The 16,828-nt window shown below is 45.7% G+C and overlaps 1 protein-coding gene across 10 annotated transcripts in view; it reads left to right on the top strand.

Annotated features, from left to right (window-relative positions):
* The window catches only part of Znf536 (zinc finger protein 536), a 439,406-nt gene that overhangs the window by 267,682 nt on the left and 154,896 nt on the right, over positions 1–16,828 (top strand). For 9 of the 10 annotated variants that reach the window (XM_005400098.1, XM_005400099.2, XM_005400097.2 and 6 more), the window contains 2 exons: positions 3,503–3,655; positions 10,165–10,251. In XM_005400098.1, the coding sequence (XP_005400155.1) occupies positions 3,503–3,655; positions 10,165–10,251 (240 nt within the window). The remainder of the gene's footprint in view (positions 1–3,502; positions 3,656–10,164; positions 10,252–16,828) is intronic. The other variant, XM_005400101.2, reaches the window with a different exon arrangement.

Raw genomic sequence — 16,828 nt, 5'->3', positions numbered from 1 at the left:
CACACTTAAGAAAGCCTGAGCCTAGAGTGGTACAGAACACCTGTAATCCCAGCACTCTAGGAGGCTGAGGCAGGAGGATTACAAGCTCAAGCACAGCCTGGGCAATTTAGCAACTTGCTGAGATCCTATCTCAGAATAAAAAAGGAAATGAGCCTGGGAATACAGCTCAATGCAAAGGCCCTGCTTGTAATCCCTAGTACTAGAAAGGGAGGGAAGGAGACAGAGCGAGACAGAGAGACTGAGAGAAGGAGAGAAGACAGAAGACAGACACTCCAAGTTGAAGGAGAAATTAAAAAAAAAAAAAAATCCTCAAACCGATCTACATCTGACAAAGGATCACAGGGACAACTTTCCTCACACCTCTCTTCCTGAGGCCTGTTTCCTGGAATGGCTGGGGAAGGACCAGTTTGTCTGTAGCCAGGCCTGGTGATTGCCTTTCACTGGCCAATTGGGTAGAGCAGCAGACAGAGGGAAGGAACTTGGTCCTACAGTTTGTAGCGTGGCTGCAGTGAGCATCTGCATAGTCTGGGAGGAGAGGGCATGGAGGGTAGTAGGGCAGTGCATCTTGGCCTCTGAGTGAGCCTCTCGGGTTCTTGGCGGCCCTGGGCCCAACTCAGAATGCCAGCACTCACCCCGTCACTGACTGAGATGCACACCCAGGGCCCCAGGAGTGTGCAGCTGGGCCAGACTGCCCCAGCCTTCCCTGCACTTGGCTGTCCGCCTCTCCGGACACTTCCTGGGACCACCCACCATTCCCTTCATCGTGGCTCAGAGTTTGTTTTTCTAGGAGGATTAGTCAAAGAGTAAACGCCATAGGCCTTCTGGCCCTCCCAGAAAAAGCCGTTTCTGTGTAAAGTGAAAATTAGACTCTTAAATCTGCAAAGAAAGCTGTTTATCTTACAAATTTATTCTTTTTATTGGGCCACACATATCCAAGATAGAAAGATAAAAGGAAAACAGATACAGGCCATCACTTAGAGTGACATATAGTGAGGACCGCTCATCCCAACTTCTGTACAGCCTTCTGGAACGATACGCCACCTTGTCTCTGTATTTATCTGGAATGTGCTCTGGGCAAACACTACCAAAATCTCAGATAGGAACATGCCCTTCATCATCTCTCCTACATCAGTGTGGTTCTGTTCACTGAGGGGAGCCCTGTGAAAAAGCTTCTGGGGCAGTTCATGGGACAGGAGGACCTGCAGGAATTTACCTTCAGAAGGCTGCACCTGCTAGCTCTAGCATGAAGTCGGTATCCAGGGCGCTTAGGTCTGCTTGTAATTCAAATTGACAGTCACTGGCCTCTGAACTTAAATTGGGTGTCTTAACTGTGTTTAGAGTTGCACTTGGGCAGAATTTTAATCAGACTCATCGTTGCTTAAGCCGACCTCATGATCCCAGCAAGGGGAAAGCTAGAGGTGCCAGAGGGCAAATGCAGCATGTCGTGGGTTGGGGTGGGTGGAGTGGGGAGGTGAGAAGGAGATGACATTTCAACTTTTTTTTTTTTTTTTTTTTTTTTTTTTTTTGGTTTTTCTCCAGTACCGGGAACCGAACTCATGACCTTGCGCTTGCCAGGCAGGTGCTTTTGCCGCTGAGCTAAATCCCCAGCCCCGACATTTCAACTTTTGAGACTTAGGTTGGTTGGCTTGGCATGGCATCTGGCTATGGGTCTTCTAGGCCATGATAAAGTGCCTCTGATAGCAGCCCATGTAGACTCAACCTGCTGGCTGTGGAACGCCCTGTGAGGCCGGGGTGTATGTGGACGATTTGCATGACTTTGCCACACTCGCGCTTCTTTTCCTGTACATAAGCCACCTTTGGTAGCCTTTCCGCATCCATTAGTATGATGGCAAATCTAGCACTTGCTGGGGTTAGGCGACTGCCTTCGAGTTCTAGATGGAAGTGAACGCCATTCCTACCTGTATGCAGATACAAGTAGTTATGCCCAGATTTTTTAATTAGAAAAAAATGTCTGAGTAATTATACCCTTTGGATAGGTCTTCCAATGATGTAGTAGAGAAGAATGGGATGAAAAGTGGGCTTTCAACGAACTTTCCTGGGGTGGCCATCTGGTCATCCATGGTCCCAGTGTGGGGAAGATACTCTAAACCAAAGCACTTCAACAGTTACTTGCGGCAAACACCCAAATAAGAATTAAGTGTGTTTGCCTTCTTCTGGTTCGTGGTCTATAAGTCTGTCCCTTTTGGCCATTAGCAGAGAACACCAGGAATGGATGTTACAGAATAAAAGCCATTTGCATTTTCCATTGCTTGGAAGGTACAAATCTTATTTATTCTCATCTCTGCAGAATTCACAGATCTGCTCGTTACCCCCAGAAGGTTCCCTTGTTCTCACAGTGGGATTTACCACGAAGCTAGAGGGTGAGCTGGAAACGGTGGCAAGGATACCGCAAGCCTCAGGAGCTGAGACTCTGTGCCAGGTCTTTGGCCTGCGGCTCAGCAGGGAGACCTGGGGCTCAGGAAGAAGGAGAGAGTCCAGAAATTGCTCTCTCGCCTCCCTCCTTGGAGATACAGATTCTCAACTCCTGTCCTGCTCCCCCACGTCGCCTCTGCAAGCAGTGTGATGTCAGGCCTTGGGTACTGCAATAACATATTCTCCAACCACTAGATATTTTCACAGTTTTATTTACTATTATATCCCATCATTTTTGTGCAGAAGGCAGCCGTATGTAAATTTTATTCCGTTTTCTAATGGCTTGGGTTACATAACAAATAAGAGCAGGAAGGAAAATTTGTATTGATACTTTACAAGAGGAACTTCTCAAGTCACTGCACGGAGATTTAAATGCAGTGCTCTAAGTTTATGGGAGTCTTGCAGCTGAGCTTCTGCACATGACTTTGAATATGTCACTATATGTTTATCATGGGCTAATTGTGGAACCGCATTTCCATACTTTTTCTTCTCTTTTTCATGAGATTACACCAGCCAGCGATAGATACAAGACTCTACAAGGAAGAAATGATCAGTTTTGGATAATTTTCTTTCCTGTCCCAGAATAGCTGTATGTCTGCCTGTCTTGGGGAATCAGCTGACATACTTTTTTTCTTCCCATTTGTTGCTGGCTATAATGAAAATAATGATTTTTTTTAAAATCCTGTAGCAAACTCTCCAGCTAATCCATATTATAAATTAATCAGATTCAACAAACACCCACATTTTTAAACTTTTGAAAAAAATATTTAATAGGAACTAAGCAGAAAGAAGAAATCAAACCAGCTGCTGACACAGCTGTTTCTTCTCTTGTTTAATTCAGTTCAATATAAAGGTACCATATGCTGCTTAAAATGATGATAGGAAAGATGAAATAATTTAAGAGAATAACAAGAAAATACATGAATTGTCAGCATTCTGTCAGATTTAAAGAATGAAATAGACAGGTGTAGTATTGACATGTTTAACTTTGTGTGGTGTTAGCAGTTTTGGTGCGAACAACTTCTGACATGTGCTGAAGTGATGTGAGAATGTTTCTCCTCCGCTGCAGACATCGGTGAGGAGGCTGGGAGATCTGCTGGCGTCCAGCAGCCGGCGCTGCTCCGCGACAGGAGCCTGGGCTCGGCCATGAAGGATTGCCCATACTGCGGGAAAACGTTCCGGACATCCCATCACCTCAAGGTCCACCTGAGGATACACACAGGTGAGCGATCTGGGTGTGTCCAGGGCACAGCTCAGAGGTGGAGGAAGACAAGGAGGCAGAGGCATCTGACCGGCCATATTTCTGACCCAGGTCCACAACTGTGTTAGTCCATGGGTCTCTCTGTGTGCCACTGGGTAGATCAGGAATGATCCTGATTCCTGGATCTGTTGCTCAAAATCCAAGTGCTTCATCACACTCCCAAATGGCTCACGAACACATAGATATATCTGTCATGTGGTCCAGGCCTGGGATAACCTTGCTGTGTCTGAGTTCTGGTTTCTTTCTACGGTGAGAACATAGCACCTCCAGATAGTCTGTGTGACCAGAAGTGATGAGGCCCAGTTCAACCTCCTTTAAGTTTAGAGGGGTATAGGGAACTCTCCTAAATGCCCATGAAGAAGCCTTTGGCCCAGCCTGGGTCACTGGGCCATCCCTAGGTCTGCCCACACTGTTAGTTCTGGAGATTGGGTGGCTCTCCGCTTGGTCTCCTTAAGGAACACATCAAGATGCTCTGACCCACATAGCAGCAAATAGCTGCTGGGCCCCTCTGGTCATTTTTCTTGTGTGGACATCATACCAGCCCCTTGCAAGGAGGACTTTGCTTTTCAGCTTTCTGCCTTGTCCCTCAGCTACTGTCCTTCCTGACTTTTCTGCTAGTTGTTTGTATGTTGCCAATATAAAAAAAAATCTATCTGAGATATGGACACCTCCATTTTCTTTGATTTTTCTCCTGACACTTTATCTATTGGAGTATGAGCTGCTTCAGAGGATAGACAAATATGCCATCTATTTTCAAAAATAATTGTGGTCTATTTGCCAAGGAATCAATAATGCTCAGGGCTGTGCAGGGATATGGAGTGCATGCGGGCTTCGTGTGCATAGTGTGGTGAGGGCTGAGGAGCCCCTCATCTGGAACTTCACCTGGTGCCCACAGATCTCCCCGACCTGGAGAGGAGCCCTGAGGGCAGGTGGCAGTGGGGCTGCCACATCCCTCGCGGCTGCATGTGACACACATCTTCACTGCTTCTTCCCATGCTGGAGCATGACTCTCATGGAGTTATCCTAGCCACAGAGAGACCTTTTAAGACCAGGCTATTCTACCCTCTCCAAGGTGGCCCCTGTGATCTGACCCTGCCTCCCTCCCCGACCTGTCCTGCACTGGTCTTCACCCTTACCATCTCTGAAACATCCCTTGCCTTTTTCCTGTTCTTCCAATGCAGAAAGCTGTCCCTGGAATGGGACCTTCATAACACCACTGCCTCCTCCTAAAAAGTTCTCCTCCAGGGGTCACAGGGGCTAAGCTTAGTGTAGTCTATTCAGAGAGACCATCCTCGAGTACCCTGAGCAACATATCCCTCACTCCCTGCTTTCTTTTCTCATGAAGCAAACACTCTCTGAGATGACGTTGTTCAGCTCTGTTGCTTCCTTATGGTTTGTTTGTCTCCCACCAGGCAGAACCCAAGATTTGTGAGGGTGGCAGTTTTGTCCATTTTTATCCGTTGACAAATGATAGTCCATGGCTATCATTTCTGTAACCCCAGGGCCTGTAGGCGCACCTTGCACTGAGTAGGGTCGCAGGGAATTCACTGGAAAGCCTGAATGATGAAACAAATGCTGAGTTAGGGCAGCGACTCTCCTCTTGTCTTCCCCCTACTGTGCCAGGATGGGGTCAGGTGCAGTAGGGACTGTGCTCCTTCCCCCAGGGGCACACGGGCACCCTTCAGAAGTGCTGGGTTCCTGGGCGTGGTGGAATGGAAGAGCCCCTTCCCCTAGGAGTCCAGGGAGGGGCCTCTGAGCTTGAGCCGAGGGTCTTTTCATTTTACACTTGCTTCTCTGTCAGGCAGCTTTCGTGGCCTGGTCCTTCCCCTTCCGGCTTTGTTTGGCACCATGCCCCCTTGTCACTGAGGCCCTCCCACCCTCCTGTTTGATAATGCATGCATACCTCACTGGTACTTGCTGTCCTCCTTCCTTTCCTTGCTTCAGATGGGAGTTCCTACCCAACTGATACGTGACATATCTTGTTTGTTTACTTATTTATTCTTTTTTTTTTAAATTGGAAGTTATAGGTATTGTACCTGGGGCCTTCACACTGAGCTACGTCTCCAGCTTTATATTTTTTATTTTGAGACAGGATCTCACTGAGTTGCTCAGTCACTCAGGCTCCTCCTGGGATCCTCCTGCCTCAGTCTTTCAGGGTGCTGGGATCCCAGGTGTGTGGCACCACGCCAGTTGCATGTTTGCATTTTGTGACTGTCTCTCTCCATGCACTAGAGAGTAAGCTGCAGGCGGGTAAATGCTTCTGTCTGCTCAGCTGTGTCTCAGATGCTGACCATAAAGCCTGGCTGGTGGAAGGTACTCAAAAAGTATTTGCTGAAGGAAGGAATGAATAAGTGAGCTGCTGAAAATGACCAGTCTTGAGGACAGGCATCTCAGATATTTGGCCTTCTCAGGTTAGGCCATGTCTGTTTTCCTCTAGCAGCTAGGATCCCCTTCAGAGGTGGGGGTAGTTGTGGGGAGATGCACATACTGCCAGGGCATAGGATGCCGTCTGCAGGGTACCCACTGTCAGGCTGTCCATGAGAGAGTGGAAACCAGGCTAGGTGTGTCTGTAACTCTGCTTTTATTTGATGTGAATACACAGGCCTGGGTTGGGTTTGCCAGGTGGATGATGGGTGGCTTGTCATGGGTGACATCAACCTTGCAAGAAGTGCGGGTCAGCAAGCAAGGGACAGTGCCTCTGAAGGTGGGAGGGAGGTCGCTGTGCCTGTGGGCCTCACCCACATGGCTGTCCTGGGGAGTAGACATTTCCCAGCATGCTCTGGGCATATTTGGACCAAGGCTGCTCTGAGTCTAATGAACCCAGAAGGAAGCAAGCAGGAAGGTACTGCTTTCTGCAGGTTTAAACTTGGAGAAAGATTCATTTTTCCAAACTTCCGCTTTGCAAACTTCTGAAGTTTATGACTAGCAATTTTTGGAGGCTCTGAAAAAGGCAAGCCTGGGCCATCAGCTGAGATATTCCAGAAACTTCCTAGAAGAAGGGAGAAAATGAAAGAATCCATGGAAACCTCACATCCCAACCATCCCCCTCCTCTCAGAAACAGCATTTGCCGTGTTTAAAAAGCAGAATGGTAACCAGATAAAGATCAATTTCCTTTTTATCTAAGAACAAAGAAGTTAGAAAATGCTTACACTTGTGCATTTGAATAGAACAGAAAGTGTTACATGTTATAAATCACCGAAGTAAACATCCATTATGACAATGTAAAAGTGGAGATTACATGAGTAATTAAACATCAAAATCTAGTTATTTGTTAATAAATGATTTCATGTGGGACTCAAGTGGTTGAAATGCCCTGAACTGCCTTCCCCTTTGCTCTTTGTGTTTTTGTGTTTCCAGATGACATGGCCAGAGGACAACAGTCTATCAAAGAAAAATGCGTGTTGTCCAAAATGCCATCTTTTTAAGTTTTTCCACAATGGATCCATACCAGCACATTTAAAAATCCAACATGCAATAAGTGCATTTTAATTGGTTGGGCTATAAGAGGGCCCAGTCTCTGTATTTCTCTATCATACTCCATCTTTATTAGAAATCTTGATTGTGTGACATCGACTGATAGAAAACCATTTTCCTTCCTTTCTCCACTGCATTAACTTAATTACTGCTCTTCTCCCAACACCTGTTTATTAGAGAGGCACTGAGTAGATGCACCAGTCAGATTGCTGTGCACACCTGGGGGCTGAGGGAGAGCCTGCAGGTAGCTAGGACATGTCTGCTATCCCCCAGCTTCAGCCAGCTGCACGGTGGCGCTGAGGGGACGCGTCTGGAAGTCTCCAGTGCTGGTCAGAGGCTAGAGGCCCTTCTGGCCCACCTCCTGGCAGGGCAGATGTTGGTTTGTGCCCGGACTGGGGAAACTGGTCCTTACCCTAGGACGAAGAGGCCCAGATTGTGGGGTGTGGGCAATTTCTCTTCTAGAACACAAGGGCTGTGGTCTGAATTAGGAACCAGTCAGTACAGGAAGAAAGAAGATTGTATCAGGATTCTCTGGAGAAACAACCAATAGGTGATTATACAGTCATGTGTTGAATAATGATACTTTGATCAATGACAATAGACTGAATATGTGATGGTGGTTCTGTAAGATTATAATGTAACTGAAAATTCCTAACACCTAGTGATATTGTAATGTCATAGTGCAACTTGTTACGAGTCTGTGGGGATGTTGTTATAAACAAACCCACACTGCCCTGTGTATAAAAGCACAGCACATGCAATTATGTGCAGTGTGCAATACTCAACCATGATCAAAATGGTTGTGTTTCTGATCTGTGGATTTGCTATACCGTATTTTTGATGTTTTAGAGTGCATTTCTCTGTGTGTGTGTGTGTGTGTGTGTATGTGTGTGCGCAGTACTGGGCCTTATATCTTTTTTCTTTTGTGAACCCAGGGTTTTCCCACTAAACAATATCCATGAGTTATTTATTTATTTATTTGAAGACAAAGTCTTGCTAAGTCACTATGTTGCCCAGGCTGAGATCAAACTTGTGATCTTCCTACACAACCCCAGAGTGTAATACTAGAGTGCCTGGATTACAGGTATGTGCCACCATGCCTGGCTAGAGTATACTCTTACTTATAGAGAATAATTTACTGTACAACAACATGTCATGCCATGCCAGGAGACTCCTTCACGTTATACTTACTGTGGCTCTTGATTGCATGAAGAGACCCCATCTAGTTACTGATCTATACCATCTCAGCTTGTGCAAGTGTCCCTGTTACGTCTGCATAAGGATGAAATTGCCTAACAACGCATCTTGCTGAATGTGTCTCCTTCGCTAAGCAATGCATGATTCTGTGTGTGTGTGTGTGTGTGTGTGTGTGTGTGCGTGTGTATGCATGCATTTATGATAAGAAATTGGCTTGTGTGGTGATAGAGGCTAGGAAGTCCCAAGATATGTGGTTGGCAAGCTAGAGACCCAGGAGTGTTGATTGTGTACGTTCTGGTTGGAATCTGAGTCAAATGGAGAAGAATGATGTTCCAACTCAAAGATAGGCAGGTGAGGCCAGCAAGTTCTTCCTCAGGCTCCTTTAGCAGGCTAGAGGAGGCCCACCCACATGGAGGGCAGTCATTTGGGTCTCCAGATTTGAATGTTAATCTCACCTAGAAATACCCTCACAGACACATCCCGAATAATTTTTAAACAAATATGCAGGTGCCATGGGCAGAGTCTTGTGGACACATAAAATCAGCCATCACAGAGATACACGGGTAAACATTTACCTATAGCTTGCAATGAATGGAAGCAGTGGGGAAGTGAGGATGTCCCCAGACTCGCCCAAGTTTAGCCAATCATCTCAGTGGCTGTTCATGAAAGAATCTATTCTTTCCCTCCATCCTCCCTCCTCTGGCCAGATCTCTGAAGGTGGTTGGAGATGCTTTGAAGGGTCCAGTGTACCTGTCTCACGGGAGGCTAACAGGCAGTTGCTGATGGGCCCCTGAAAGGCTGGGGTGTGTATCTGCTACCTAAGCCCCCATAGAGCACCAGCCCATGCATGTTCTCCAGGCTGGGTTGACTTGCGTGGCTCAGTTGTGTGGGATTTCCCAGGAGGGGGCTGTGGTCTCAGCAGTGACCATCATAGAGAAATGCAACTTCACCGGTGCAAACTTGGAGGCCCTAAGTTCAGCAACTAATTAAAAATAAATCTCATTAGTTTTTTTCCCCCCTCTCAAATTATGCAGGTAGCTTATTAATTTGGTTTTGATGTGCTGCACATGGGGGTCTGGCCCTGAGTTGGAAACTAGATCCGTACAGGGAAGTGGGCGGTGGTTTTCCAGCCACGCTCAGAGGCCTTGGCTTCTGGCTGAAGGGCATGTGCACTGCCGGCTTTCCCAGGCTGCCTCTGTGACGTACCAATTGGGTGCTGCCTGAGTCCTCCACAGGGGTTGCTTTCCAGCCCTCCTGGGCATTCTCAACACCAGACAGGAGGTTTCCCTTTGTAAAGGACTGAAGAGAATTGTGGAAATGAGACGCTTCTCAAAAGGCTGCACACCCAGCAGGGACGGGGGGGACCCCTGGGAGTCATGCCCTGTGACTGAGGCCGTGTCTATACCGTGAGTGCAATCTGGCTGAAGGCAGAACAGTCTGGTCAATAGGGACAGGGTAGCAGCAGCGGTCAGCATGGCAGGAGCCACCACTTTTCTGTGTCGGCCCAGGCACAGGCACTGTGGGAAATTGTGCCTGCCATTTTGCTTCTGGTCCTCACAGCAACGGAGTGACAAGAGATCCATCCTCCGCTCTGTGGCAGGGGAGGGAACTAAGTCTCAGAGAGGTGCAGCTGCCTGTCCCCCCCACCCCCAGAGTTGCCTAACACGGGATGACTGTCATTCAGATCTGCCTAATTCAGAATGCCAGTCTCTTAACCACTGCACTGTATTGATATTTTTACTTTTCTGAGTGAAGTTCTTGTTTGCTTTAGGGAATTAATGCACCATTTCTTTGACAGCGTGTGCCTACACCATAACCAGCAGGAGAGGAGGAAGTGACTGGTCCTCACAAATTGTGTTGACGCAGCCTCCAGGTGACTTAAAAGGGAAGTACTGTGCATCCCGGCTCCTCCTTACCCCTACCTCAGACTGGCCCCGCGTGCCTCAATTTCCCCGTAGCATAGTAATGTTAGGAAGGTGGTGAGGAAGGGAAATAGCCACTGTGCAGATGCTCTGAGACCCGGGAGGGACCATGGGGTGGGATCAGGCCTGGCAGTGGAGGCAATAGCAACTTGTGCTGCCATGGAGAAACTGCCTCTCTCGTCCCCAAACTTCACAGCAATGGCCGGCACGTAGGTGCTGGTGGCCATGGATGCTTTGGCTGGCCCAACCCAGGTGCCTGACACCAGGTGTATGCGTAACTCCCCACCACCCTGCTTTTGGCAGTACTGAGTATAGAACCCTGGGCCTTTGCACTGAGCTACATCCCCAACCCTTTTTTTTTATTTTGTATTTTGAGACAGGGTCTCACTAAATTGCTAAGTTTCCCAGGCTGGGCTCCAACTCGCCATCTTCCCATCTCAGCCTCCCACAGTGCTGAGATTACAGGCGTGTGCTACCACACCTGGCTTATACCTTCCCAGGGCCACTTCCATACTCCCTCTCCTGTAAAGTAAGCAGGCTGTTAAAACACAGGGGACCCAGAGAAAAGCACATTGAATACGCTTCCCCAAATGCGTTGGCTAAATGGGAGTTTTCCCTGTCTTCTTTCCCACAAGGGAAGTGTCTAGCATTGTCCTTAGCCTGGGAACAGTCACCTGAGCAATCATTAAGGAGATGATTCTCCTTTTGTGTTTGAGTTAAAATTCCACCATTTCTCTATTTCTAAGACAAACTAAAAACCCATTTTGTTCCCCCGCAGTCCTTCATCCTTGCTCTTCCTGCCTTAATGACATCCCAAACTTTTGTTGAAAATAATTGATTGAATTTAAATTTCCTTAAAAGTTTAAGAGGTAATGTTACAGTATAAATTTCCTACCAAACACTAAGTAGGGAAATATCCATTAGTGAAATTAACTACAGTTTCTAGGTAGCTAACAATGTGCCGTATACAGTAGGGCATGGCTAATGAACACTGCAGTGGGTGATATTTCATTATACAAATTAATGCTCACATTTTAATGGGAAAGTCACATAATGAATCTCGGCTTCAGTGACAGCAATTAGAGACACAGATTGTCCCCTTCTGGACAAGGCACTGTTTAGCAATAAGCAGCTGTGTGAAAAGTCTTCAGGTTTACAACATATATATGCTTTGGGGGAATTAGTGTACAATTTATATTAATGTACTGAAGCTTCGCTGCAAAGGCACCACCATATTTATCTCTCCTGGTATTAACTAAGTAAAGACATGTAGGAAGACTAAATAAATATCAAATAGAGGGTACAAATACAAGAAAAAATTCAATTGCTCAACTTAAAAGTAGAAACACTTTTGGAGATTTAGCAAAAAAAGAAGAAGAAAAGAAAAAAAAAGAAAAACTGCTAGAAACATGAATCACTTCCTAAAAGCTTAATAAAGGGGTTTCCAAAGAGAATAATATGAATCCACCTGTTATTTTTGGAGAGGCGCTGTTGGAAACTTGCTCTCAATAGCTCCAAAACAGCTCCCCAGAACAGTGAGGGTTCCTTTGATCTATCAAGTGCAGAACGAATGCTCAGAATAATAAAAGATACAATTATGTAAAAATAGGTGCAATGAACTAATTAAACCAACTGGTCATATATTTCTAAAATTTTGTGATAGACCAACTTGAAAGAAGTTACCCATGATATTTCAAAGTTGAATGTATAGCTCACGCTATATGTCAGTAGGAAGTTGGCTTAGTGTAAGATGGTTCCAGTCATTCTATAGTCTCCCCAAATGATGAATCAATCATTTAAAAAATTTTATTATGCCTTTTCTAGCAATATTTTTTTGTGGAAATGTGTTATTTGGGCCACATCTTATGCCTTTAGAATACTTTGAGAGGATTCCCTGTAGAAGGCCACCAAGGTTCTTCCTGCTTTCTCTAGCTGGTGAATTTCAATTCCTGCACATTCTTGTCCCAGCCATTTGTTTCACACTGGCTGTCTTTGTAGACCTTGTCTGCAGCATAGGGTACTGTGGCCCTCTCAGTGTTATGAAAAAGTTTAGAAGTAGGCAGTGATAGGTCAAGATGGAGCTACTACATGCAGACATTAGGATAAAAGGCTTTTCTTAGAAAGTCAGAGCTTTGGATGTCCATAGCTGGCTAAAACTGAGTGGTCTTCTCTCTAGGAGACACATTTGCCCCTGCCCCACTGTTTCCTATGCTCAGCTGATCTGCCTGGCTCTTGAGGCCCCTGAGTGTACAATAGGTAGACACAAGGACAGCAGCTCCCAGATTTCACAGAGGTGACTGGAGGGCTCAGGAACCCCTGAAAGCTTGAGTCAGCCGGAGGGGTTCCCCCAGGAAATGTGAAGTCGTTTAAAGCCTAAGTGGCAAATCCGTCAAGTAGACAGAGCTGCTGGCAGGGCCTGAGTTGTCTGTGCCACAAGTCAGCACACGGATAACCTGTCCAAGTCTCAGGCACAATCTGGCCTCAGTTGGGAGGGACTGGGCAGTCCCATTTCCCAGCTGCTTGCAGAAGTCTGGCTATGTCTACACCCTGGAGTTGTCAGAGTCCTTGGAAGGGACTTGGCTTGTTGAGTGAGTCCATTTGCAGTGGCCTTGACTGCGAAGCAGCTCAGCACGGGTGGATTCAGCATTTGTCTATGCTGGCTGCACAGGGTAGCAGACTTTGACTGCATCTCAGAGCCTGTTATATTTGTTGATAGGTCTCTCCTCTCAGTTGTTACCCAGCCCATCTAGGTCAATTTTGTGAGAAGTTTGCCTCCTGAGCCCTCTGAGGTGTGTCACTTGGGGAAAGGATGCTCGGGGAAAAGCTGAGATGATTCCAGTGCAAATGAAAGCCCCTGGGCTGCTCAGCATCCTCTGGAGGGCATGCTCACCCAGACGGCTTCTATCCCCGTGTTTGACTGGCCAGATCTGCACCTTAACAGCGGCTAGCTTCAGTGTCCAGGCATGTTCCTGTGCCCCTCACTGGCAAAGAAGCTCTGGAAAGGCGAGGAAAGCTTGTAAGACTGAGGGCAATGGTGACTATTCAGATCATGTAGGATTATAAAAAGAAATTAAAATTGAGGCTTCTTTTTATTTAAAAAAAATCAAATCCAAAAAGTTTACCCCAGGGAATGTCACTCTGGAGCATTTATCTGGGGAACCAGGGTGATAAGAAGCAGCCACCCAAGCAAAGTCCTTCAGGTACCAGGTGGGAAACAGAGCTACATGAATGAACAGAGGCAGAGGAGGGTGAGTGGAAGGATTTCTAGGGCCTCTGTACATCTTGCGCAACCTTGGAAAATTTATGATTCACCAGGCTTGGGCCAGAAGAGATGCCAAGGCCAAGGGAGGACCATTTTGGAGTGTTAGCCACTGGCTCTTTCCCTCTTTCCCAAGGGAGGCCCAGGCCTCTACAGAACTTTAAAGAGCAGGGGAATAAGTGACGAGATCTGTGCTCCTGCATGCTGAGATGCTGTGTGTGAGTGTGGGTGTGAATTCTGCTTGCTTTAATGGCCACATGATGAGTATCTTCTGAGAACCAGGAGCGGAGGGAGAGCTGTGTCTCTGGGCCCACTCAGTGCCCAGGGCCATGAGCAGTGCTTGGTAGGTATGAAGCACTCGTTCATCCACTGGTTCATTCAGTCAAAGACTGTGTGAATGAATCTGTGTGTTTTAGAAGATGTGAGTACATACATGTGCATACACACACGTCTCTGGCTTATTCAGGAGAGTTCATTTAGCTCTTTTTTTCTAAAAAAAAAGCTTTACTGGACATTCAACCCAGAGCCTTAGAACTATATCTCCAGTTTTTTTTAAAAATAATTTTTATTTTGAGACATGTGCCATTGTGCCCACGCTGTCCTCACATTATAGGTGGAGGAAGCAAACGTCCTAAGATTGGGACCCTGCGTCCAGCAAAGCACAGAGTAGCAAGGGATGTCAGTCCCCTATCCAGACTCCCTAAATACTTTCTGGGATCTAAACTGTGTCCTTTCTAATCCATGTCACAGAGCCCTCTAAAAGCATACAGTGGTCTCTACCCAGGCTCCAAAGGCCTAAGGAGTTTAAAAAGATCCCAAAGCCCAGTTTGAAACTTTGGCCAATTAACTCAGAATCTAAGGAGACAGGGGTACTGGATGTCAGTACTTTTTACAGCTCCCCAAGAAATTCCATGCTGGTTTTGCAAAGTCTTTACAGCATCTGCACCTGAATGACCAGGGATTTTTTTTTTTTTTTTTACAAACACTGACTTCCTATCTGCCCCAGACCCAAGGAACCAGCACTGTCACCACTGGGGCCCAGATCTCCTGTTGTAACAAACACCCCTGCAGGTTTTCAAGCACAGTGCAATTTGAAAACCACTGCTGCAGCGTGCATTTCAAACGTGTGGCCCTGGGAAATGCGCAGACACATCTTTTGTGCGTCCCTGTGGTCCCTATCAAGAGAGGCAGCCCTTACCTGCCTCAGGCCTGGGCTTGAAAGTTCACATTCTCCCTCTTCAGCTCCTGCTAATGAAGGCTCAGGCTTTCTCTACAGTCCTTTTGCCAGATGCACTTAATCACTTCCAGGTGCATTTGTGCAACGCCACCTGAGGCTCCCCGGTACCTGCAGGACTCACCTCTGCTGGCTCTTAGTCCCCGAGCCCCCCTCGGGGCTGCCCTGACCCAAGGGCCTGAATCTCTGGCCTGGATCTCCAGATCTGAGCCCAAGCTTAACCCCCTCAGCTTTAGGGACCACTTCTAGGGGCCACTGGGTTTCCAGGTAAACTGAGTCTGCTGGGACATCAGCTGCCCAAAAGTGTCCCTTCCCTGAGATGGTTTCTTGTCTAAGTATCAGTGACTGAAGTGGATCTGAGTCCAATGCAGGGTTGAACTTCCAGGAGTGGGAAAATGGTGCCTGAAATCGTTTGCACCTTTACCTCAAAGGAAATATTCTTTCCCAGCATTCATGCCACTGGTTTACCCAGAGACTGCTGTGACCTTTGAATTTATGGTTAGAGAAGTAGATTCCCAGATAGTTTCTTTTCCCAGACCAGAAGAACATCTCTAAAGAAGAGTTCCAGGGAGATGTTAGCTTCCTGGTGAGGTCTAGGGTATCATCCAGAGATGATAGGCTGTGTCCCTTGCTCAGAACCTGGACTTATGGTCCTCTTGTTTACACAATCCAGGTCCCCAAGTGCCCTATGCCTAGAGAATTGGGAGTCATGGCATTAGCAGAGACTAGACACAGTGAAATGTCTTTAGAACACACCGTTCACCAATGATTTGCTGTTGCTTTTTAGCTCAGTCTGTTTTACAATAGAATAGAAGGAATGTGTGTATGTGTGTGTGTGTGTGTGTGTGTGTGTGTGTGTGTGTAGAGGGGGTTGAATAGTGACAGGGTACTATTGTGAATAAGCTAGCTGGGACTGTCACAGTTCCTATTCCTTCGTTCGAGAGAGCTTTTTGGTTGAAAAGTCTAGAAAAGACCCAGGATTACTAAAAAATTCCTGGAACATATTTAAATCCACATTTGTTTATCTTCTTTTCTTCCTCTATCCTCCAGTGCCAGCAGATGTAAGTTGTCTGTTATGATATCTCTCTCCATCGTGGAAAGAACAATAGAAGTTGGGTGTTGAATTTAAATAAATATTTAATTCATGAAAATTATCTTATATGTTTTAAAACACTCTTTAAAGCTATTTTTATTCTCTAGAAAGCACTTATTATAGGTAAATTACACATTTTACTACTGGAGCATTAGGTTTGCCATTAGTACAAATTTAAGGCACTACAAAGACCAGTAGATAATGTTAATTTCAAATACAGAAACTAAATATATTTTGTGCCTTTTTATTACTCATTTTCTTTTAAGTTTTATTGACTGCTTTTTATCTTAACTATATGTCTTTACAGGCTGCAATCATAATGCACTGTAATGGTATTAATATTTTATAGAATCGGTATTTATAGTTCTTTATTTAGGAACAATGCAGTAGGTCTGCAGATATCTGAGCCCGTCTGGAATGGTGCCCTCCAAATAATGATAAATTACTTGTGCAGTATGCCATTTGCTAATTATATCCATGATTTACTGCAGAGCAAGACTTAAATCATTCATTTCAGTCTTGCGTAACAGTGCCATAAAATTTTTAGGTTTAAAAATGGTTTCCATGTGTATAATTTAAACAAATTTTAGAGCGATTGTATACACAAAATATTGCAACCACCCATTTGTTCCATACTTTGTCTTTTTAAACTTCTACTTTTAATGATCAACTGTGGTTGAAATTATTATGCTTAATTTTCATAATCATAGCTTTTAAATCTACAGCCGTTTTCACATGTTAGATAAAGAAAAAGATAGCTAATTGTGTGTAGATGGTATGTCATTCCTGAATAGCCCCAAATGGTACAAAATCATTAAAAAACCTTAAGAGTATGAATTATTCTTCTATTAAAAAACAGTTGTTCTCTAACTAATTATTAGTGTGAGCTGCTTTGTTGCAGAGAACAAATGTTGATCCTTCTAGCCTTGCTCTGCACTCTACAATGAGATAAAC

This window comes from Chinchilla lanigera, unplaced genomic scaffold (genome assembly GCF_000276665.1).
Source record: "Chinchilla lanigera isolate Chin_1 unplaced genomic scaffold, ChiLan1.0 scaffold00067, whole genome shotgun sequence".
In the NCBI taxonomy this organism is placed as follows: Eukaryota; Metazoa; Chordata; class Mammalia; order Rodentia; family Chinchillidae; genus Chinchilla; species Chinchilla lanigera.
This window is presented reverse-complemented; position numbering and strand designations above follow the sequence as displayed.